The sequence below is a fragment of the Drosophila ananassae genome, chromosome 2L (genome assembly GCF_017639315.1).
Source record: "Drosophila ananassae strain 14024-0371.13 chromosome 2L, ASM1763931v2, whole genome shotgun sequence".
NCBI lineage: Eukaryota > Metazoa > Arthropoda > Insecta > Diptera > Drosophilidae > Drosophila > Drosophila ananassae.
The window spans coordinates 5,382,677-5,408,168 of NC_057927.1; the positions used below are offsets into that span (position 1 = coordinate 5,382,677).

General features: G+C 43.3%; 1 protein-coding gene and 1 long non-coding RNA gene across 3 annotated transcripts; one reads left to right on the forward strand and one right to left on the reverse strand.

Annotated features, from left to right (window-relative positions):
- Positions 1-2,745: 2,745 nt before the first annotated feature.
- Positions 2,746-9,407, forward strand: LOC116656560. Of its 2 annotated transcripts, XR_006507822.1 has the most exons (3): positions 2,849-2,958; positions 7,350-7,796; positions 9,046-9,407. It is a non-coding gene; the product is annotated as an uncharacterized LOC116656560 (long non-coding RNA). The 2 variants fall into 2 exon arrangements; XR_004311512.2 differs by lacking the exon at positions 7,350-7,796 and having other exon boundaries at positions 2,746-2,958.
- An 11,691-nt stretch (positions 9,408-21,098) lies between these two features.
- Positions 21,099-23,165, reverse strand: LOC6499977 (segmentation protein fushi tarazu). The gene is made up of 2 exons (XM_001953467.2): positions 22,221-23,165; positions 21,099-22,097 (listed from the first exon to the last, which is right to left on the reverse strand). The coding sequence occupies exons 1-2, from the start codon at positions 23,158-23,160 to the stop codon at positions 21,589-21,591; spliced, it is 1,449 nt and encodes a 482-aa protein (XP_001953503.2). The 5' UTR covers positions 23,161-23,165; the 3' UTR covers positions 21,099-21,588.
- Positions 23,166-25,492: the final 2,327 nt, after the last annotated feature.

Consider the following 25,492-nt stretch of genomic DNA (forward strand, 5'->3'; position numbering starts at 1 on the left):
CCTTAAAAAATTTTATCCAAATATCTTATTTTTTCAAAGGGGTCATCATGATTTTGTCCAAAAATTTAAAAAAAATTTTATTTATCGGATCCTTTAAACTTTTGATGCAGATCGAAGCTTCTTCAATTCCTGATTCGTATTTGGTATTTTGTTTCCGTATCGGATGAAAAATAGATTAAATATTTAATAAAAGGTGACTTATAAAATCCATTTTAACCATCCCCTGGTCTTAACTTGGTTAACAGCGCATTTCCCCTCAATTTAATTCAGGGAAATAGCCATAACTTTGCTAATACCCATCTGATCGACGAATGTTATGCCTTCCCGATCTTGTCGCATTGAGTATAACAATTTTTAAGCAAAACCTGACCAACTAAAATTTGACCCAAATTTTGTATTTTTTCAAAGGGGTAACATCATGATTTTGGCCAAAAATTGAAAAAAATTTTATTTTTAGAATTCCTTAATATTTTGTTGCAGATCGAATTAACTTGAATTCCTGATTCGAAAATGGTATTCGGTTTCAACATCCGATGCGAAATACCTGAAATATTGGAAATAAGGTGTTTCAAAAGTTGTCCTTTTTGGCCAAATAACCTTATACCAAGGATTGAGAGTAATTTCCGATCTAGAATATATATATTTTATTTTCGACATTTTTTTTGCACCTTTGGCCAAAATTGTAATATCCTTTGCAAGAGTATAAAAATGTTAAACGACTTTCGTTTTGCAGAGCTGTGAGAGTTTTTTTTTTGAAAGGCCCCCGCCCCGATAATGCCAGGTTATTTGGAGCTGCTAAAACGATCGATTTGAGCCGCGAAACGGAAGTATTACGATCCGGCCGAGCAGGACCTCAATTATGGCTCCTACTCCTGCAGTTTCAGCTCCACCTGAGCCCAGGTGAGCGGCTCATAAATATTTCATCGCGAATTTAGAAGACAGCAAAAAGAGATCGATTTAGCCTGTTGCACTCGGATGCCCCTCGGACGGCTACTGGACACATGTGGATGCATATTCCGGCGACTGTGTGTGCCAGTGTGGAGTGTGATTAACAAGAATGGTGGCAATTACAGGAAATTGCTTCCTTGCACCTTCCGTGGCAGCCACATGAAGGGAAAAATAAAAGGGCAGTCGGGCAGTGTGGGGACGGAAGGTTGATTATTTCATATGGAAAATGTGCGTGCACTTTTTACTTAATCGCAAATTTGATGCATGTTTAATGAAGACGTTTCATCGGCAAACTGCTCCAGCTCCAGCTCCAACTCCGGCTGCTGCTCATTTTGCAATCACTTTAAAAGCCATAATAAGGGTGAAATTTTAATGACTTCATTGCCGGGTTTGGAGCAGCCATTCCTGACCAAGGGCCTGTTGACACAGCCATTACCCATGGAAGAGGCCCAGTCCGAAGCATATTTAGTGCGTGTTTTTGGCCCTAAATCGTCTGAATAATTTTTACTGTATTTTTCGTTACTAAATAATTCGAGCTATTATGGAAAACTACCTTTTAAGTGGCGGCCGGCAAGTGCACTTTCTGCTTTCCTTTCGGGACGGCCATTTTCAGAGACAAGGACGGAGGAGAAAGTGAGCGGGAGAGGTGTATACTGGACAGTGGACAATCAAAGGCAACTGCCGGTTTATCTCTCGGATGCCATTAAGGTAGCGCTCATCTATTGACAGGTAGAAAATTTATCGCCTGCATGCCGGCCTGACCAGGCTCAAATGAGTTGGAAAACCAGTTTTTCCAGCCTTTTCCCAGCTGCGTGAGGTCAATGGCTGATTTGGGTTCTCGGTTTAGGGGGATATCTTCCCCCCTCAGCTTAGATTTTAAAATTTTAATTACACAACAAATGCAACGAATTTGAATAAAGGTTAAATTTAACCTGCGAGGTCGTACGCCAGCGATTTAAAATTCATTTCGGTGGCCTAAAACAAAAGCTACTGAGTTGCCCAGATAAGGGCAGATCATTTGGAAATCGATTTTTCATTTCAATATTTTATGTTTCTTAACTTAAATAAAGAAAACAGTATGGCCTTTAGGTTTATGGTTTATTCTTACTGGGACTGTGAACAAAATTGATTTGTGTTTTCGTTCCCTTCATCTAAATAATAATTTGTATAAATTGTATGCGAACTTAAATTTTAGACAATTTTATTTTATACAATGAGGCAACTTGTTGCCCCGAAAGTGCTCGCTCGTAATTGTTATGAGACTAATTAAAAGTAAATTAAATTTAAGCATCAGTCTCACACTAATGAATATTTATTGATAATTACCATAATTATGCAAATGTGCAGCCATTTCATGCAGCACGCAGCCAGGGATCCCCAGTCCTCTCCCGACTCACATTAGCAACTGGTGAACCGCCGAATGCCAAGACCCAAGTGGAGTCATTAGCCAAATGGAACGGCCTAAAAGCGGGAAGACCCGTCAACACATGTCCTTCAATTGCAGCGGAGATAGTCCTCCGTACTATTGTTCTTCTTTCGCCTGATATCCCCTTCCTCTAACCTTTGACACCCTTAGAGGACCGGCTTACACTCTCTTCCATTTCACCCATTGTGTTCCTGCCGAGTGGCCTTGACATTTTCCGGGATGCGTGGCAAATGGATATGCAAATATTGCCCATTCGATTGTTCGGCAATCCTTTGTAATCCTTGCCGTAGGTAGTCCATGTCCTTCAAAACGTCAATCGCCATTGACACTGACCATCATAAAACTTCGCTCTGCACACATCCTTTCTCCGCGTGGGCGGGCGGTAGGGCGTCTGTTTGTTTTGTGTTTTGACTTTATCCTTTGTCGCTCACTGTCCGTCTGCCGGAGATTTATGGCCTTTGACTTTTGACTTTGATGAGCCAGATGCGAATGGAGATAGATTTTAGTTAAGGGCAGAAAGGAGTTCAGTTTCAATTTCATCGTGGGCACAATCGGTTCTGTGATAAAATAGTGACCATTTTTCTGTAAGTATTTTAGAACTTAAAAGTCAAGTATCCATCAGAAAGGACCATCAGGAAAGGCTTTTCAATCCAAAATCTTATAAAGTACTTACATGAAAATTTTTGTTTCTGTTGGCAAGTTAAGTGCCTAAAAAATTACACTTCTAATTACCACCAAAACATCGCCTAAAGTTTATAATTAAAATTGCCAGAAACCAGCCTCACATTCCCATTCCATAAACAATCTCTATTACCAATTTCGTGTGTGTGGTCCCGGCCCCTGTCTATTCTTAGCCCACTCAGGTTGAAGCCACAAAATTGAAAGCCAAAACATAAGCCAAAATCGAAAAAAAAAGAAACGATCAGGCAACACAATCAACGGGATATTTAATTATATTTTTCTTTAGCGAAATAAATGAATTCTGGTAATGAAAATTCGCTCACTTTAATCGACTACGGCAGCGGCGTGACGATGATCGATTTCGAAAGCCCACAGTCCAGTGGCAGGGGGCGCCGGAACAGAGGGGGTCGGGCACACCTGTTTGGCCCTGGTACCAGATACCAGTCCACCGAAGACTCCGTCTGCTGCTGTTTCTGCTACAAGACCTTGTTCCAATGGATTATTAATGATTGGCGATCGATCGTGCGGCGATCGACCTAAACGCTCCTACAGAAATAGCCACAAATTTAGCTGGTAGCTGGATGCAGCAACTCCTCCCTTTCGGCTCATCCCCAGCCTCTTGCCAATCCATGGCCATGGAAGATCCAGGGGCAGCAGGCGTTAGCGTTTAGCGTTAACGTTAACTCAATCGACCTGTCATTTGGGCCTCAGTTGGCTCCTCGCATAATTGCCCCCGTCACTTGAAGCCGTTCTTCGGCACATCATTTATCAGGGCCGTCTATTTATAGGCCCTCGATCGAAGTGCACTGAGAAAAATGTGACTAACTTTGGAGTTTCTAGATGTGATATTTTGCGTTTCAATAGAGAATAGTATTAAAAAGATGAATTTAAATTTTAAATAACTTCTAGCTAACAGACTAACTTGTAACTATTTGTTATTTTCTGTGGAACAAGAACTTTTAGGTTCATTCCGACGAAGATTTGCATTGCCAGTCGAGGAATCATTTATCAATATTTGGTGGAAATTAATTAGCCATCGTTTGGCTCTGTCTTTAATTCGATTTGTATGCGATATCGGCTGGGTGTGAAATCCGCGTTTGGGCTTCATCAATCACCCAACGCCCCGCGTGCCTCGCTCCACTCGAAACGATCAAACAAACGTAATGTCGACATGAAGTCTACTCGAATACTCGAACTCGATTGCTGCCAAAGGATTCGGATGGTCTCTAACAGGGCAGACAACATGGTACCAGTACCTCGATTGTGGATGCCATCCCAGTCCGCCCAATCAGTCGACACACTTTTCAATTGTTTATGCATTTCGGTTTTGTTTTTCGGTTTTAATTTCGGGCGAATTCATTAATTTCCGCTCCGACTGACTGGCCAGAGATCTCTTCTGGAACCGTTCCGTTCCGTTCCATTCGATTCCTTCTGGGGCTGGACGTGCGTTTAGCACATCTTTGGCAGTGCCAGCTCATAAGCATTCATTAATTCTGGCCGCTCCGCTCGTTGTATTTTGTTATTAATGATGTCCAACAAAACGGCGGCTATTCGGTTTGGTTTTATTTTGGCCGGGACGGGCCATGCCGGCATTGGTTTTCTGTTTGGACTGTTTTCGGCCTGGCTGACACATTTGCGGGTGGTTTCTGTTTACTTTGCTCAGCCTCCGATCATTGTTTCGTTTGTTCTTCATATTTTATAGGGACACGCAGGTCTTGGTTTATCATTACTTAATGTTGAATGATGTCGAGTGTTTGTTTTGACGGCAACTGTCCTGCACCGGCTCTGCTAAATTAAACATTTAACCCTGTGATTAATGATTTTCCAATTTGTAGCAAGAGGCTCATTTCGAAGGTCGAAGTGTAATGAATATTTGGGTTTAAACAAAGGTCCTGGGGGATACCTTATACAGTTTATGGTATATTCTGTACTTACTATACTTTAAGTAATATTTAAAGGTTCTACATCCTTGAAGATCTCTCCCAGCATTGAATCCCCAACATCTCCCTAAGAATGCAAATATTTGTGAATCAAAAACACTTAGTGCAAACACATTTACTGATTTCCGGCCTAAACACAGATTGCCGGCAAAAACTAATAAGAATTAAGCGAGTGTGAGGGCACAACCACCCCCAATGTTGGAGAATTTCCCTTGTGGCAAGGGCGGAGCGCACCCACAGAAGCCAATTCTATTCCCAGAAAACGCTTTTCATAAAAAAAAAAAACGCTGGGGGAAACAAGGAAAATATTTGACATCAAATTCGTCAAACTCATGCGTCGAGGGCGTAGCATTTGGGGTGGGCGTGGGCGCTGCTGACTGTGGCAAGTGGCAGCCCAGAGCTGACTTTAAGGCTGGCCCAGAGCTCAGGACTCTGGGCTGAACACAGACACACAGGACCCAGGAAACAGGAGCTCTGTGTGCCTGCGCCTGCTTTCTCTGCCTGTCTGCCATTAGAGGCTCAAATGGAAAACGAAAATGTCTGACATTGACAAATGCCATCCGTCATTGCGAACACAAGATTGATATAGATTGGAATGTGACACAAAAATACGCACAACTGCCACCACCACCATGGCGGCAGTGGCACAGCCATCATCCCCACCACACCACACCACACCACCCTGCCCGCCAGCCACCACCAATGGCCGCCGTACGCACTGTTTCGAGTGCGTGAGTCCTTTGTTGGAAGTCTCCGAGGAAGTCGCCTTCTGACGATGACACAAGATGACGAGCGTTGATGAAAAACGTCGACGTCTGTCCATCATGTCACCCTTGTTTCCCTACAGGACTACAAAAAAAAATAAAACTAAGGAAGGAAAAACAGTAACACAGCGAACTATAGGTTGCCCAAAAAGACTCCCTTGGCAGGGATGAAACGCGGAGTTCCTGGCGCTTTGTCCTTTTTGGGTGGATCGAAGAGTTTTCGGAAAGTTTTCAGAAGACACAAGTATTGAAAGGCTAAAAAGGCACAGAACTCTAAGAGGCTACTCGTTACGGTTCTGAATATGAATTAAGTTTTCTTGACTTGGTTTAGTTTATAAATATCATCTGTTGATTACCTCAAGTCTGGCTCCTGAATTATAAAAGAGCTCTAGCTCCCAGTAAACCCTACAAACATAGTCTCATACTTTTCGAGCTCCCCAAAAAAATGTCGCAAAGTGAACCGCATTTCTTTTATTCGCATTGTGTTGTATGTGGATGTGCGTGGCACATAATAATGGTGGATTTTCTTTGTTTGACGTTAATTTTTTATTCCAGTTTCCTTTGTCTTTGGCGCTTTTGTCGCCGGCTTGCAACTTGCACTTAAGTTTATTAGAAAGAACAAAGGCTGAGGAGCAAAAAAAGTGGGGACTAGGGTGTGGAAATTTGATAGATTAATGCCTGCATCCATCTCGCAGTGCAGAAATTTGCATCTAAAGCGCTCCTCCTTTCTGCTGCTGACAGCCAACCGAGTCTAAATCTGTTTTTAGATTGCAGTCGAATAGTTTTCGAGGAAGAAGTTGGCGTGGAAATTAAATCGATGTCACCCATGTCGACACTTAAGCCAAGCTGCGAAACTTTCGGTCCCCGAATAATAATCAAGTGTTAATTATTTTATGGTTTCCACAAACTTTCAACTCTAACTTTTCACACACCGCAAATCATCACTCAAGATACGCATCGATTTCAGCGCCGGCAAGGAGTGGAGACCGGACGGGCATTCGTTTCATTTCCTCCTTGGAGCGACTGTAATGAAACTTCCGTTGGCAAACCCACAGCTTCTCCCAGCACCCCCAACCCCAATCCCAACCAACAGCCCCTTTCGGACGCCCCTGGGCCCGTGGCAAACTAATGCGCTGCCATCAGTTGACGATGGCATTCAGATTAAGCGCTGCTGGCACTGAATGAACTCGATGCGGTGATAAAAACATTTATCAAACAAAACAGTTGAATAATCGCAGGAGGCCAGGACATCGCCATCCCCACAAGGAGCCATCGGACGCTCTGAACTCGTTCCCGAGTCCGAGTCTTAGGCCCAGGGCTTCTCCGAACGTGATTAAGTAATTTGTGCGGCACTTAAAAAACAATTATGAAAACTCGAATCGATGCCAAGGCCTCTATTTGAGGCATCTTAATCTTGGGAGTGATTATGGTCTGATTGATTTCGAGAATCTATAAATGGCTTTGCAGTTTCGCTCATTTCCGAAAAACAAATATTTCTTGTCAAATATTGGGGTTCTCTGATTAATCAAAATACTGTTAAAAATAGTTTATCTAAAGTACTCCCTCTCCCCATTTATTTTTACACTTCAGAGATCGTGTTTTTGGTCGCAAGAGGCTCCAGCACCAGAGTCTTCTTGCAGATCAAGACAAAATACACAGCTCGGAACAAGATCTCCCGCCTTGGGATGGGGGACGGGACAATCAGTGGGAAACACGAACCCACACTTTGGGAATGCCGCCAGGGCCCCGACATCGGTTATTAATCAGTTTCCGATAATGCCGTCGACCAGGCGACAAGAGTTTTGAATAAAAACTCACAGATGTCTGGGGAGCGAGAGGTGTACACTGTACAGTGATCACTCTGTGCAGCGAGGACGTGTTGCAGTCACACTTTTGTTGTTAATTAAACGTGGCAAGCAAACGCCGCTTTCCCAAATCCCCCTCTTCCATGGCGGATCTCAAGTGTCTTGTATGGGATGTCGATGTCTTCCCACTAATGCCGGATTCATGCTAAGTGGCCAGGCAGCCATCTAGTTGGTAAGTGTGCTGGGATGGTCTATTCATAGAAGCGTTGTCATTGGACCTTGCCGGGAGTTGCCTGCTCTTCCGGCAATTGATCGATCGCTGCGTCTTCATAGACGATGCACTTTGACGCCTTTGATTTGGATCAGCCTCCAAATTAGTTGATAATTTTTAAGTAAAAATTCTCCAAACCCATCCATATCTGTGCCAATTTAGATCGCTTTAATCTTGTAAGCATTTAATATGTTCAAAAGCAAACAATATTAGCTCTGGTGGTCTTAACGCTTAATAAAATAGAATGGTAAAAAAAAACTTTCAGGACCTGGGATGCCAAAAAAAAAAAGGAAAAAATGCTATAAACTGAAAAACCAAAAATGTGCCACTTTGACAGGGCGGCTTTGTACCCTTCTCTGTTCCACAGTATCGACCTCTAGGTTGCTCCCTTAGAGCCACTGGACTGGCTGACTGCTTCTGCTGAATTTTCGGCTGTTCGTCATGTCCATCGAGTGATTTTGATGAATTGCTGTCATTAATCTATGACGTACGCAACTACCAAAGGAAATGCCATCATCATCAAAAGCAGCCCAGCCAGCAGCCGGGATCTGGAACCCCGAGCTAAAGGGGGAGCCCGCAGGGAAGAGTCGGGGTTCAGAGTCCGGATGAGGGACTACGACTGGGACTGGGAACCGGAGTCAGGGCACTCGGAAAACAATGAGCAGGGCCAACGCAAAAGGCAGCGATGGAAACCCAATCCGGGCTGCTCGAATTTTTTTGCCTGGTCTGGTCTGGTTTTGGAAAAAAATGTTACTTTTGGGAATTGGCTGCATTTCGCTTTCATTTTCAAAATACAAATAGAATTGTAGTGCCTTTAAATTTGAATATTCACTAATGAAACGAATCAATTACTTTAGGCATTGAATGTGAAATTTGTGATGGGTTTTGAACGAAAAGAAAAGGTTTTTAGTTGCTAAGAATTTTACTAAATCCCTGACAATCTGTCAGTTAGTTAGCCCAGCATTTTTTGGAAAAAACCCTTCTTAAATAATCCATTTTCCCTTACGCAATGGCCCCCCAATCGGAGGGAGTCTCTCAACTGAGACGCGTCGTGTTAAACCATTTTTTATTCGCAGCAACTTTGCATCCCCCCCTTGGAACATGAAAAAGTGCAGCGCCAGCGGCGCGCGTAACAAGGGGGATTTCTGTATTTTGCGATGATATTTTTTACATTTCTACATAAACGCATTTCATGTTTACATTTTTCCAGTGACAAGTGTCTGAATCACCGAACACTGCAGCGGGGATGACATATGGAGGCAGGGAGAGCCAGCGACACGCAGCCGACAATCGATTAATCAGCGAAAAATAATAAGAAACACGCTCGTCCCACCCTCCCCGGAATTCACGCCCCCTCCCGAGCCCACAAGCCCAGCCAGCCCCAAGATGCAACTGCAGGCGAGTCGGAATCTCTGAATGCGGAACTGATGTCGCTCGAGGCACTCAAAAAATGGGTGACTTCAACATTTCGGGCAGTCGAATAAATCGAGGAACAAACAGCATCCGAGGCGAACAGAATGTGGCGTTATGACGGAGATTCTAAGTTGAATAAAACTTTGTGTTTGACTTTTTTTTTATGGATTTTTTTATTGGGGACGGGTTGGGTTGAGGGCTAGGGGGATAAGAAAATCGTTGACAAAGCCGAGTCCCTCGAAATGAAGACAACAAAGCCAAATGAACGAAAATGTCAAAGCCAAATGACTGACCAAACTCATTACAACGAAACTTCAAATTACCCAAATTAATCTAATTTTGTGTGAGTTTGTTTTCCTTGGCTGTTGTTGTTTTCAATGTCAGTGAGTTGAGTGGCTTGTCAGTGGGCAAAGTTTTGATTCTTTCTCAGCCAGCGCTCGACGGTTCGACTGCTATTTGTTTGGGGGCTTTCTGTTTGTTTGTTAGTTTATTTCTCTGTTAACACATTTCCCACATAATGGGGAATTATGTTTTGTCATTTGTTTGGCATTCGCTGGGGGGGCCTCTTTCGATATTGAAAACAAATTTCACATCCATTTATTCCTCCTCGCCGATTTTGGCGTGCATATATTCCGAGTTAATTATATCTTAAATGGTTGCCACGGGTTCCACTTCAAAGCCTCTGCCAGAACGATCTGTCACTCAAACAAGCCAATGGGAAGAGGCTGACGTGAATTCTTTGATGTCGGGGGAGCTGCATTTGGATCCGCGATACATGTGGCAGCGTGACACAAAAGGAATTTCGTAAAAAACAACATTAAAAAATTATCATAAAAATAAATTAATGGGAAAAAAAGAAACATCTCTTAGGCATGTAGAAATAGTGTAAGAAACTAAGGTCCTTAAAGTGTAATATATGAACTTGTCCTATAAACTACCTATTTTAAATTTGTCCCAAAAGATGGAAGTTAAATGGAGATTTGTAATATATACCATATTATCTATTTGTCTAAGAAAGCAATGGTAGACAAAATAATTCAACCAGATTCTGAAACTATTTGTTTCCCAAAATCCACTAAAAGTTTCTTTAAATTTAAATTCAAACCAAAATACTTTTTTAGTTAAATGATTCCAATAATTTTTTGTAAAAGAATTCTGATGCATCACGAGCTCATCTCAATCTTAGAATCGGCTGCCCATCCAACTGCATTTAGATATAAAGCCATATAGCCTCGTCGCGCCGTCGACTCTGTTGGCGTCGTTATTAATTTGTGCCTCATATGCGGGAGCGGGAGCGGCAACGGGGAGCAGTTTTCAAAATGAATTTTCATGCGCCTCGGCCTGTGCATCGCAGCAGCTCCTGCATCTCTCATTTTGTTTTAATTTAATTTTTTTTTTTTGCATCACGTGGCTGCTACTCCCGCTGTCTATGCTCCGATCTGCCGCTCCACCGCCCGACTGCAGCCGCTGTTATATTTGACATATTGCCGACATTGATAGTATGAGACGTTGCAATGAAATTTGTTGTGCTCGTCAACGGGAGTTGCGGCCATTATTCAACAGCCGACAGAGTCACGCATTCAAATGGCAAAAGATCTCGTTGGCTTCTGCACCCCCTAACCCCAAGGTGTATTCAATTTAGACAGATGTCTGGGTGTCTGGTTGTCTAGATGCGGGGGCGTGTGAGCCAATCGGTAGTGTATTTGGCTAAAAGAGAGGGGGTCGATGGTACTTTTAACTCCCTGATCTGTATCGTATTGAATCCTATTCTAACTTTCATTCATTCCATTTAACTCAGCCATTTTGTTGCACTGCTCCGAATGTCAGCAATTAGTTTCTCCCAAACGCATTTCACTCTTCAGTGTATGGGTGCGTAATTTCCTTGTTGAGGCAGCCAGCCACGCATGAAATGCAATTTTTCACTTTCCCTTTTCCCATTTCCCCTTGGCCCTTCATTCACCTGATCGAACACTAATTACGGAGCAACATCAAAATAATTATGGCCACTTTGGTTATAATAACCAAAGAACTAGCACCCGTCGCCTGTATGCGGCGGCTCTTTCGTTTGAGTTGGCTTGCTGGATGGGATTTGCTGAAATTGCTTTCACATTAAAAACACTCTCACCCACCACAATGTCCTGCCAGCCTACCTGGACGGTTGGACGCCTGGGATGGCAATTAATACCTTTCACTCTGGCCCCGTTTGATGTGCCCTGTCATTCCGACTGCCGTTGCCACTGCCACTGCCACTGCCACATCCACTGTCGGTTGGCCATTTGTTTGTGTCAACGCTGGACCCGAGCGGCTCTGATGCTGTCACGGATTAGAAAGTAATCACAGCCGATAAGGAGCGCCCACCGGCGAGCGTCTCCAGGGACCCTCAAGGTGGGCAGTGGTCAGAAGCGCTGCGTTCCGTCCAGCCTGGCAATTTAAATTACACTCGAAATCACCACCCAACTACCAACTCTTCTAAAGCACTGAGAAAAAAAGGGACAAGTACTCTATAGATTCTTAGATCATTATTAGAGCTTGACGTTATTATTTATTAGCTAAACCGCTAGTTATTAGATACATTTTCTCCAAGTGCACTCACCGCCCACACAAGAGTCTCCATTCGGTTACAAATGTCCATTGGGACTCTGCTAATCTGTCATTCGCCATGACGATGTGCTCCCGAAGGCGGCCCTTTGGATCAGTTCGGCTTGGTCTGGCTTGGCCTGGAGTTTGGAAGTTTGGAAGCACACATGTGCCCAGACAGAGATAGCAGAATATCGAGAGCGGGATAGGAGGATACAGAACGGGAGCTGGGGCAAAAAGGACACACCAACTGGCAATGAAAAAGGACGAGTGTTCATATAAATGACCAAAATGCCACGCACTGACCCAACGCATCTCCCACCCACCACCGCCTCTCAGCTTCCACCCACTTCAGCAACCACCCACTATCCACCATGCGCCATCCACCACCCACCCACAAGCCCATCATCCCTCCTCTCTTCGGACTGCGCCCATTGGCATCGACGACATGGCAGATAAAATGTTTCAATGTCCAATCGGGCAATTTGTCAAAATACTCGCCAATGGACATGGCTATTTTGTTTTTTGTCGGTCCAGGACAGACAAAATGTTTGCTTTTTCTGCTTATATGGAAGTGGAAATGTGTTTAATATTGTTTGGAATTCAAGCATCCCTTAAGCTTTTTTTATATTAAAGGAAATATGTTAGATGATATTTTTCAGAGGATTTTTTAAAGGGTAATTTTTTAAATACAGTAATAGAAAACGCCTTTGGACAGCTAACTAATTTAATTGCTTTATTCCGACTTGAGTCTGACATGAGGTAAGGTGCCAATGGAGCATATCAAATTCAATTCTAGCCAGTTACTCAACAGCCACGACTGCACACGCCGTCTCATATTGCCATTGTTGCTTGCGTTGTGGGCGCCAGGAGCTGATTAATTTGGTGCAATTAGTCACCATAATTTCCACTAGATGATTTTGCATTGGCAGGCCATGGAAACTGCATATGCCCATGCACCTTCCGGACTGTCTCTGGAGTGCACAGGAACAAGTTACTAAGCTAAACTAATAAGTTTTAACTAATTATAAATTATAAAATATAAAAATAAAATATTGCCTTTATAAACACAATAATTTATATATTAAAATGCAAAGTCCTTCAAAAGGATACATTTTTTTCCAGTGCATTGAAGTTAGTTCCACAAAAAGGCAATCGTTGCGAAACTATTAAGTGAATATTGAAATGCATGATATTGAAATGAGAATGCGAATCCGGTGCGGCAGTTGGCCAAGCTGTTGTTGTTTTGTGATGCTCCTGCTCGCATCCTGGACGCATTCTTGCTTTCCGCTTCAGCTCCTGCTCCTGCTCCTGTTCCTGATCCGCTCACCGCCACCGCTCCCCTCTCTCCGCATTCATTCACTTCGGTGCGCTGCGGACGCCGTTGCTGCTTTGTAACAGTCTGATTTTGACATTGACGAATTCCCTGACATTTATCATGCACTACGCCCCTGAAGGGAGGCCGGAGTCAGTGAAGGAAGCGAAAAGGATACTCTCGGACTCGCCCTGTCCGTGTGAACAGTGCGTGTGCGAGTGTATGTGTGGCTATGGCAGTGCCTGTGTATGTGCCGGGCTTAAATGCCTACCATCTTGGTGGATGACTGCGATGACGACTGGCCCAAAAACGGCCAAACACTGGCAGCATTCCGTCAGAGGTAAGGAGCCCGCAATGGCGTTGAAGTTTTCATTATACATATTTGATCCCCGGAACGTTGCGTGAAGCAAATCCATATCAGTCAGCCCGCCTGGAATCCCGCCAAGCGATGCGTGTAATTAAAATGTTTTAATCTATGAGATACATTCGGCGAACCGGAGGAATGCAATTATCTAATTGGGTTCTGTATATATTTTTCTTGACTGGCCAACTCTGAGGAGTTGAAATTTGTAGAATAGAAAGCTTAATAAATTTCACCGAATGAAAAGTTTAAAGGTCTGATAATTGAAATATTGATCTGTATGGACATATTACTTGCCTAGAATGCTTTTCTTTAAATACATCTATCCACAAACTCTGATCCCCCTAGATATTTTTTCGTTTCAAGAGTAATTTGAGGACAGAATTGAAATATCCACACCTAACTGATTGAAATCGATACGGTTTTGGGGTCTCTCCGAAGACAAACTTCTCTTCGGCGGCACTACCATGGACGGAGAAACCTGTAGAACCTGTAATGCGTTCCGAGTATTCTGGGGCCCGACATGCAAACGAGCCAAATATTAATTGGGATGTCAATTTTAATTTTTCCCTTTCGTTTCTCCGAGACTTACATTTAACAGCTCAATTAATTGCGGGGACTCATGTGACCAGGGCCTGGGCCAGGACCAGGACCAGGGCCTGGATAAGATTTGAGTTATGCGATCCATTGGCATTATCTGAGGCCCGACTTGCGGCAACTGATTCATTCGACGGGATCGGAGGGATCGGAGCCGATAAAGATCTCAAAAGGATCTTGCTGACTGCTCTATACCTTTCTCTCTTTCACCGCGTAGCCCCGTCTCTTTCTCTGTCGCTCGCTGGGGGAATTAATGAGCGCCATTATAGTGCGACAACTCTTAGTTGTGGTGAAAACGACTTTAAGTCAGTTTTAAATTGAATAATATTAATTCGCGAGATAAGGCGTGTGATCGCGGCCATTAATCAATTAATTAGTTTACCTTTTGTATCTCTGTATCTCGGCAACGAAACGTTCGAGACTGCAGCTCCGAAGCCCAGGAGAGAGCATCTCAATCTAACAGAACTATAATTGCCCAAGGAAAGCCCTGAACTTCGAACAAAACAAACCCAAACAAAACCAAGTTATACTTGCCTCAGTCGCTTAAAAACACAACCAAAAAATAAACAAAAAAGAAACGCTGCCTTGCGGCACTTTTATTACATTTGTTCTCTCGTTCTCAGGTTGCTGTTGCTTTTAATGACCGGCGAGCAAATAAAAGAAAAATGTCGTTCTGATTGACGAATTGCGTGCGTATAATTGTATCTTCCAGATATTTTTGTTTACTTGCGCCATATTTGCTCGGCCTCTCGCTTTGTGTTTGTGCTTGTGTTCCGAAAGGGGGAACTTGGATCGAATCAAAAGCAGGGGAATGGGGAGCCCACGTCCGCTATACAAAAGTTTAATTGAGGAACAACTGTAGAGAGGCGCCATACAAAACTTTTGCCGGTTCACGCTCACGACTCACGCAAGACGAAACAAAAATGTCGGATATCTTTGAAGTTTCGTCGAATGAGACACGTTCATATATCTCGTATTTGGGCTATTTTCCCCACATGCACTGCGTATTGTTTGGGGGCCGTGGAAACTCATTCATGGTCCGCAATTAGGAGAACAAAGTAGGGAAGCAGATAACTTCTTTCGATTACCAAGAACAATAGTGCATGGCAATGTCTGAAATAGTTTTTTTTGGCCCTTGAATGGAAAGGAAATAGGCCAGAGAAAAAACAGAGAAATTAAAGGGTAAAAATAAAAATAGCGAAAATAAATGTAATATTTTTATTATTTTATTATGTGTATATCATTTTAGTTTCTCTGAAGGATATTTTGTGATTTTTTAACAATGGTGGTTGCAGGCTGTTCAGGGTCCTCCGAAATGTTGAGCAACACAAGCACAGCAACATTCTTTTCTCAAGCAGTGTATTTGCAAGCAGTATACAGTGGTTCTGGTCTTTGCTATCTGTTCGAATGTAAGATGCTAGGATACTTTTAAAAACTGCAGTAAAATAATCCATTAATTGGTTTATAAAAAGTTAGTTATTCTTTAATTATATATATGATTGATTACATATATATATTATTTTTATATATATGCCAAGTCACACTTAAATTGTATTTAGCATGTAGATAGTTTGCCTTTTTGACAGGCTCATGTAGATAAATCAATCTCCCATTTTCGAAAATATCTTGTTAGAAAATTTAAAAAATTATTTCCAATGAGAAATTAATTTAAGATTTCTCCTGGAACGACGCTAGAGGGCGATAGCCAATGGATTCAGGATATATAGAAGTACAGTTTTTATAATCATTCATTTTTGTTGACTTTTTTGTGTTTGGGTTATTTAATTTGAACTTTAACTCATTTACTTTGTAAACTTAAACTATATTGGTTAAAAAAGCACAATAAATTGACCCCTCGCCTTGGCAAGTTTCTTCTCCAGGTCCCAAGATCTACTATGGAATTTTGTACGAAAAATTCGTGGCCATGAACACCCAAGTATAATGCCAGCCATCCAGTCATATAGCGCAGATGCGGAGGCGGTTGGCAGTGGCAGATCGTGCTCCCTGGGACGAGAACTCAAGATGTGCTACGTCGAGCGGTGCAACGTTTTGTGTGCCATCCGCGGATTCTGAGGATGTCTGCTCATGTGTTTTTCGGCGGTCTCTTTGACTCGAAAATCCGCGGTGGATGCCGCTCGTCGGCGGTGGTGCAGTTTTCGCAGTGCATATGTTTGATTAAAAATTAAAATTATCATTTACGGCCCATTTAAACTAAACCGACCACAGATTTCTTCGCATTCGCTCTCATTTTCAGAATAACGAAACAGATTTTTCATTAGCATTTGGGCCCAGCAACAACAATAATTGAAATATATCTGCAAGATTACTTTACAAGATGCTTTCTTTGTTGCAAAATTTTCGGTGGAGTTTTCAGTTTTAATTAAAAAGAAATCACCATAAACGAGGTTGATTTGTGCTTTTGTCGCTGAATCTCTGGATATTATATTCCTTATATCGGTAATTATCATAAAAATACTCAATTAATTTATTTTTAGTGAGTTATTTTTGGGTTTGGCAAACACTTCTGAAGCAACTTTCATAGAGTCCACCCTATCTCTTTGTTTTGAATATCTAACCAAAAAATCGAGAGCCGAACATAAATAAATAAAAAAGGAAAAAATTGATACAAGCCCGATTCAAGCATAATCAGCTTAATCATAAATTAACAATAAAATTCGTGGCCAGCGCCGTCGAATTTTGCAGATAAATTAGTCAAAGCGACACGCCATAAAGCATTCGGTGAACCCATAAATCCCGCAGCCTCACATGAGGATGGTCCATGGGATGGGATGGGGTCGGGGGTGTCTTGGCTCGAATATTCTCAGTGGCAGTGGCTTATTACCATATTTATGTTAACCCCCGGTTTGGGGCAGGGTTCAGCACTGATCTAGCCGCTGGCAGACTATCAGGTTTGGCTTAGTTTAATATGTGTGTTTTGGGTTTTGGCGCTGATTTCATCGGCGTTCGGCTGGAAGATTCCGTGGAAAGTACACGGCAGATGAACCAACTCTATGCATAGAAATGAAGCAGTCAGGGGCGACATCCATAACTCATGCAGCATACCAGGCCATTCCGATCTCGATCTCATTACCATTCCCATCACACAAGCTACATACTAAATACTACACAACATATATCCATAGCGATTCCAACGTCTCCGTGGTCCGTGGAGATCGGTGGCATTTGCCGGGCCATTAGATCGGGCTGCCGTGTTGATATTGCCAGCCATTCGGAAACTGTTGATTTGGGTCACAATTAATTGCTTTTTGAGCGCCATAAATATATGGCCATCACAACAAAGGGTGCGCCACCACCAGAAGTGATGACCTTTACAATGACTTGCCGATGTTACGGGTCGTACAAATATCTGTGATATGACGAGAGCAAAATTCTGACAGGCTTTTGGGACGGTATGATTAAAATATAATTGTTAACTATAATAAGAAAAGGGCCACGAAATCCTAGAAAAATGTGAACAACAAAAAGAGGCTTTATCAGCTTATTTTTGATGATATCTCTTGGCCTTATCATTGGTGTCAATGGCTTTGGCCTATGCAAGAAAACATAAGTTGGCTAAGATGGGAGGATAGTAATTTCTTACAAAGGTATATACAAAAAACACACTAAGGGCAATATCTTCGCCTTTTCTCTGTCAATTTTTAAACGGAATACCATTTATAAATCATGGATTTAAGTAGCTTCAAACAGCATCAAAATATTATCGAATTCGATAAATAAAATTTTTAGTCGATTTTTTGACAAAATCATGACCCTTTGAAAAATTGCGAAATTCGGGTCAGATTTTAGTTGGCCAGGTTTTGATTAAAAGTGAATCTACTCGAAAAAATAAGATCGGGAAGGCATAACATTCGTCGATGGGATGATTATTAGAAAAGTTATAGCTATTTCCCTGAAATAATTCAAAGGAAAATGCGTTGTTAACCAAGTTAAGATCAGGGGTGGTCAAAATGGATCTTTTGATATGGAAACAAAATACCATATATGAATCAGGGATGGAAGTAGCTTCGATCTGCAACAAAATATTAAGAAATCAGAAAAATAAAATGTTGATTAAATTTTTGGCCAAAATCATGATGTTACCCCTTTGAAAAAATGAAAAATTTTGCTAAAATTTTAGTTGGTCAGGTTTTGTTTAAAAATTATTCTACTCATATAGATAAGATTGGGAAGGCATAACATTTGTCGATCGGATGAGTATTAGCCAAGTTATTGATATTTTCCTGATATAAATCGAGGTGGAACTCATCGTTAACCAGACCAAAGACCAAATTGGCCAAAATCATAGTTTTGAGAAAATTGTATTCAATATTTACTCTTTTTTGAATCGGAAATGGAAACGGAATACCATTTACGAATCTGGGCGTCAAGAAGTTTCCATCTGCATCAAAATATTGTGCAATTCGATAAATTTAATTTTGGGTTGATTTTTACCCAAATCGTGTGTAACCGTTTTGGAAATTAGCAAAAGTCGAAAGACATTTTTTTTCGATTTTTATGATATTATAATGAAGATCGAAGGTAAAAACAAGCCCAGAAGTGGCTTCAATATCGACAGAAAAGTGTCTCCAAAGTTTAATTTTCGGTCAACTTCTGGTATTTATTTCCTTGAATAACTAGAAACTGATCCAATTAATTTTCTAAGGGATTATTTTGATACAGAATAATGAGGGTTGAAGCCTAGAAACATAATTAGTAATTCCTTTTATTAAATTCTTAAATCAAAGGAAATGCTAAAAACTTCCTTTGGTTACCCAGCTCAGCAAAGTTAATTCGAATAGCACGCTTGATCCAATGTTTTGGCTTAGACGCTCCGTGTTTATCTTAAACATAAGGATAATGTAATGTAATCCTTTCCAGCTAAAGGCTTACCTCTCGATTCCCTGTACGCTTTTGCATTTCGGCCTTTGGCCTGCGTGTCCTTCCCCTTTCGCAAGGGTCCTGCCATTTGCGAATCTTCATTACTCCCTCTAACCGTTTATATTGCTGTCCTTCTCTAGCTGTTTGAAGGTATGTCGCGGATTAAGGATTCGGCAGCGGCGACAGAAAGGATAATTCGCCAACCGACAATGCTGCGCGGACAAAGGTGTTTTGTTTTTATGACTTTGTAACTCCTTCGCCGGCTTAAGGCCTTCGCCGTGTGCTCGTGTTTGCGAAAGGATAATTTTACGATCGTTATGGTTGAGGCTGAGTCCTGGGCAAAGGAAAGGATAGGGTCAAGACAGGGTTCTCGAGCGGACCAAGCCCAAGGATTCCTGTTCCGAACCCGATCCTGAGGAGGCAGGTACCGTGTGCGACTAAGTGGACACAATGACCCGCCTATTCGCAAATGCGAATTCTGCGAGCGAGGTCCTTTGTTTTGACAAAGGCGGGCTTTATTTTGGCTATTTAAAGGATTACGCTAAAGGATTGACTTTGCAGCCTTGACTGCTCCGGGTCTGCAAAAGGATTCCGCCCACAACGACGGCTCCTTCCGCGAATTACTGGGTTTTATGGTTCGCGAATGAGTTAAGAGTGTCTCCGAGGTCTCTCTAATAAAGCAAAACGCGAATAAAAAGAATAAAAAACGGATTGGCTTCGGGGAAGGACCAGGGAAGAGTTAACGTAACTCTTTCGTCATTTACACGTAAATATTTTACCACTCCATGAAATTTTTTAGGAATTTTGAACAAATAGAATCGGTAAAAAAAAGATTGAAAGGGAAAGTTGACTCTTGGAAAACCATAAAAAAGTTCTGCAGATTCGTTTGCTTAATGTTGGCTAAGAAAGAGTTGCCTTTTTGGGAACTCATAAAAGGAATCCTTTAAAAGGATTTTTGGTTAATGTTGGCAAAAATATGAAATGACCTCAGAAAACCCAAAGAAAATTTTAGTCTTTTATGAGAATTTAAGGAAATATCAAATTAAAGATAGATAGAAAGAAAAGATAGAACCACCGACTAAAATATAATATATGATATATATATGATAATATAGTGTACAGTATAGGTTATATTACTAATTAAGTATAGATATTAACATTTACTACTTATATTACTTAATCAAACGTATTTGCCACCCAAATCAAAATCCACAGATGCTCACTGATACTGAGTTCACCCACTGTCCACTTTTGCCTAATGAGTCGAATAAATGATGCCCCAGGAAAATGTGTGTGCATTTCGACTTCGGACCCGAACCCAAACCTGAACCCGGACCCGGCTTTTTCTTTTGCATTGCGTTACCCATAACTGTCACGGGTCTGCAATGAAAAATGACCAATCAATGTCTCACTTCAATAGACGAGCAAACACGGCTAAGGGGAGGAAGGCGGAAGGGATGTGGTGGTAGATGTGCCCGAAATGCCCGACCAAAATGGGACGTTTCTCTGGCGAAAAGAGTGAATTTTATAGAAAAGTCTGGAGATAGCCGAGGGCGATCGGGGGGATCAAGGCGAGAAAAATGCAGCTGCTCGAATTTGCACGATTCGTGCTCAACATTAAATCGTTTGATTTTCGGATAAAATTAAAGCGAAATGCACTGGGTGGTGCATTGGGTGATCAAAGAATGAAATCAATCAGACATAAATCAAGAGATTTGACTTGAAATAATTCAGCTTTAGCTTTCACAGATCATTGGTTTACAGATCCATCCATTGAACAAGTTAATTTCATTCGAAATTTTAAATAATTATAATATTGATTTGAAGGTGGTTGTCTTCTTAAGCTTTTCATATTAAACTTGCCTTTGTTTGAAGCTAACCACAAGTGGTAGAACTTTTTCCATTTAAATTCTTACTCTAAACAAAAAGACAATGGACTAAGTACTCTCACTACTACCTATACTAAGCTCTACTTAGTAGAGTCTACTACATATGGTAGTACTTCCATAAACTCAACTCTTTCTAGCTTAAGCTTCAAAACGGTCGTACTTTATTTCCCCATTTTAATTACCATTTTCCCAAATCAAAACTCTTTAATATTTATAATAAAATATATAGACTTTCTTTATATTTTTTTAAATAAATATGATTCTAATACAATTTTAACTTAGCTAAAACTAACTGTACAGTGAGGCTTCTTGGCCCGCAACAAAAACGATTATCAGTCTCCAAGTCTTTTTGGCCATAATAGTGTTTTGGCTTGTGTTTTTCCAGTTTGTGGCCGCAGCTAATCGATCGCTGAGAACCCATCATGGCCAGCCACTGGGTTCCGCTCGCAGCAAGGAGCCTTTCGCTCTCTCCCTCTCGTCCTCATTCTTTCCTTCTGAGTTTCTCGCTCGCAGCACTTGCGCACTCTGTCGCGCACTCGTCCTGCGGTGCCCGAGCGTCCTGGGCACCGTAGGGAGTGCGGCTCAACTGTGCGACTCAGCGCATCCTCGCAGCTTCCTTCTCGGCTTTTGGCATTTGCGTGTCACCGGCAAATGGCCGAGAGAAGTGCGTTGGCTTCTTTGGTTGTGGCCGAGTTTCGATCCTTGGCTAGCGACTCAAGGGACCTAGGGCAGAGGGTACAGCTCCTGCTGGTGCTGGTGGTGCTGCTGATAGCTGCACTGCTGTTGGTGGTACTGCTGCGGGTAGGGATCGTACTGCTGGTGGGCAAGCTGCTGCTGAGGGTAATCATTGAGCAGACCGTAACCATGACTGCTGTGGCTGTGGTTGTAAGCGGGATAGGCGGCTGTGGCGTTGGCGGAGGCGGAAACGGCGGTGCTGATGTTGTTGGTATTGCCGCCGTGGTGGTACGGTGCTGTGGCCTCCAGTGGTGGCAGCAACGCCGCATAGCCCGCACCGCAGTGCTCCGGGGAGCCTTCCAGGGTGCGGTCCTTCTTGGACTTCATGCGTCGGTTCTGGAACCAAATCTTGATCTGTCGCTCGCTCAGGCTCAGGGCATTTGCGATGTCGATGCGACGACGACGGGTGATGTATCGGTTGAAGTGGAACTCCTTCTCCAGCTCCAAGGTCTGGTAGCGGGTGTAGGTCTGGCGGGTGCGTTTCGAGTCTTTGCCATCTGAAGAGAAAATAAAATAAAAGTATTGGTTAGTCATTGTTCGTCAAACTCTAAAGAGGCTATCAAAATTTGAGTTCCAGTTTTGATTTGTAAACTCATATTTTGTTGGGGGATGATCCTTACCTGCTGCCAAGGTCTCCTCGATGTGCGACCAATTGAAATCGTTTGCGTTGCTCGGGCCTGTCACAATTCGATGATTGATCTCCTGGCTGACAGCTGACGAGGCGGACGAGGATTTCTCCCCCGGCGACTGGGGTGGTGTGCTGAGTCCCTCAACGGGCGGCAGGGAGGTGGGCGTGGTTGGTGGCGGGGTGGCAAAGTCGCCATTCTTCAGCTTCAGCGACTGGGACTGGGCGGACTGTGGCGAGTAGACATCCAGGTAGTCTACGTCCTCGGAGGTGCTGGGCGTGGGGGCAGTCACGTACTCTTGATCGTAGCTGGGGGCGGGACTGGCGGCGGCGGTGGCCTTGGTGGTGGGGGCAGGCGTCTTCTTGACCTGCTCCAAGGTTGTGTAGAAGTAGTCGGGGGTGTACTTCAGCTTCTTCACGGGATTCGTGAGCAGGGCCCTCAGAGTGCTGGGTCGCTCCTCGACGGCGGCAATGATGGAGGCGGCATCTTCTTCGGCCTTGCGCTTGGCGGCCTTGGGCGGAGGGGTGGCGGGCTGTTGGGTTACCTGGGGCACCTCGGGCACTTGGGGCACCTGTTCCTGCTGGCCATAGTAGTAGCAGTTCTCCGAGTAGTTCTCCTGGGGATAGTAGCCCTGGTAGCTCTGATAGCTGGAGCTGGCCTGGTAGTAGCCGTTGCCGGAGGCGTTGTCGTAGTAGGTGGGAGGCAGGCTGTGGTGGTGGTACATGTTGTACATGTTCATGTTCTCGGCGGAGTAGTTGTAGTGGCTGTTGGCGGCCATGTCTGTGATGTATGATGCACTTTTCGTCTTTGAACTGCAACCTCTGCGATGTGAACGCGTCGCTGGTGAGTTTGCGAATGAGCTGGTCCTGCGGCAGATCCTGCATATATAGCAAAGTCCTGCGAGGCACGGCACACGCTGCTCGTCATAGCGCATAAATATCCCTGCGCATGACGCTTTGCCGCCTGCTGTTCGAACCACCCCTCCCTGCGAAATGTCCTTGCAGGCAGCGAGAGGGGAAGTTATCCGGAGGACTCGCCGAGTTATCCGTTCGGAGCCTACCTGCTGTGCTGCTTATTACCTACCCATCGCGCCCATTATCATCGCGAGTTATCCGGCCGAGGCTGAGAATTTCCCCTGCGTCCTTGAGACGCTGGTCCAGTAATTACGTCCATGAGATGTCTACCCATGAGGTGCTGCGAGCAGCGAGCTGCGAGCGGGACGGCGGACGGAGCTTCCCTCCCACTCTAATTGCAATAATCATAAAGACATAAAAAGGAACTGTAAACTGCAAACGGTAAGCGGTAAACTGTTGCTGAAACGATCCTTCGACAAAAGGCTTTTTCCCTGCCCCGTTTATGATTCCCTAAAAATTTCTCTGGATTTTTGCCAACCGAAGATTCTGTCAGGACTGGCTGCCAGTTGTTCCCGGAATCGGGCCCTTTCCCTACGAATTTATTTCGCGGCTCCGTCGTCCGCCCAAAAAGGATAACATTGCGTCCGATCCCGAGGATGGCGATTGCGCGTGCGAGGGTCGCGTGTTTGCGCTTTTTGTTTGCCCTCGTGGCCAGCAAGTGCGCAACTCCCGCTCCCGCTCCTCAGCTCACTCACTCCTCCCGGCATGTACATAAGCGCATCCTTCTGTTTGCCCAGCACCCGAAAGCCGCTCAGCTAAATTGACTGCTAAAAAAGCAATCGTCCCGCTCGCCCACTTTTTGTGTTTACACGACTTTCTGATCGGCTTACGCGGCTGGAAAATGCTTCTTTGGCATCAGCCACCCCCGTTCAGCTCACCCCTAGCTCGCATATCGATAGCCTGGCATATGTGTGCCGTTTGTGCATGTGCCAATTCTACCCCTGCCCCAGCAACCCATCCCCCATGTCCTGCCAGCATCCATTGTTCCTTGAAATTTATGGCGTTTTTCAGTTTGACAGACGCGAGTCCGCCAGACTGCAACAGTCCTCTTCCCCCCGAGGTCCTTTGATTTTCCATTGCCAGTGGATGTATTTCAGCGGGTTTCTGGTTTTAGAGTAAATTTTTGAAAATCTAGCAGATCTGGAGTGGGCAGAGAACTATGCCATTGAGAAATATTCCAAAATTTCAGTCAAAGGAAGATTTTCTAAAAATAATTGGTTGCCAAAAGAACTCCACAAACTCTGGGAACTTAAGAATATTTTTATGTTGCTTCAAAACTGCAATAACATTTTTTAATAAAACCGTTAAAGTAAAGGAAAATTATTACATAAGAAATAGGTTTCTTTCTTTGACTTAACTATTTGTATATTATTTACAAAAAAAAATATTTTTAGATTCAAGAGATTTTTCTTTTATACTTTTTTTGAACTTACAAATGTTTAACAGTAACTGAAATGTTCCATGAACTCTTAATTCATTTATTTTAAAGAATTAGTCGAAAAATTAAATTTTATTGGAATTTTAGTGCCTCCAGTCCACTTAACGTTCTCACTTACGGCCAATCGAACTCTATCAATGCGTCAATGAAGATTAACCCTAACCGAACACATGGCCATAAAATACTCTCCCCGGATCTCCAAAGGACATCGACAGGCTCAGCGTCCAGGACCCAGGCAACTTTAATTGAGTTGTAAGGCCCACATGCGAGTGTCCGACCACAACACACCCCAAGCTCAGAACCAAACGGCTCAGAACCCAAAACCAAACGAATGTGAATCCGAATCTGAACCCAAGAATTCGTGCGTTTTTATTGTCGAATTAATAAATTACCTTGACAGTGAATCGGGAACATCCCATTGTGCCTGAGTAGCTGGATGTCCGTTTCTCTCCTCCTCCCCTTTTCAGTTCCTCCTCCTTTCCTTCCGCAGGCGGCGTTGCACATTTTTGGCACTTCCATGAGGGTTAGCCCAGTAAGGCCCGGGTGGCCCGGTCGGTGGGTCGGCCGGAATATTGATAAATGCACGGGAACGTGGAACAGGCACGCGCCTGGAGGAGGCGAATGTGTTAATTCCCAGCCCTCTGCCCTGCATCATTATTGTCATCAGAAGTCGAAGAGTCAGCTGCCGTTGGTCAAGCGAGTCCTTAGTGACCAAAATCATTAGGATAGGCGATTTAGCTAAAAAAAAGTCTTCCGAAAAAGAAAATTTTCCAAAATGCACATCTCAAAATAGAAAAAAAAAAGATTCTACCGAGTTCAGTCCAAACAGTTCGAATAGTTTACGCAATATAGGAAGTATTGTTTTCTTTAATTGGTTTATGGATTGGCGAACCTGCTGCTCCGAGATCATTAAT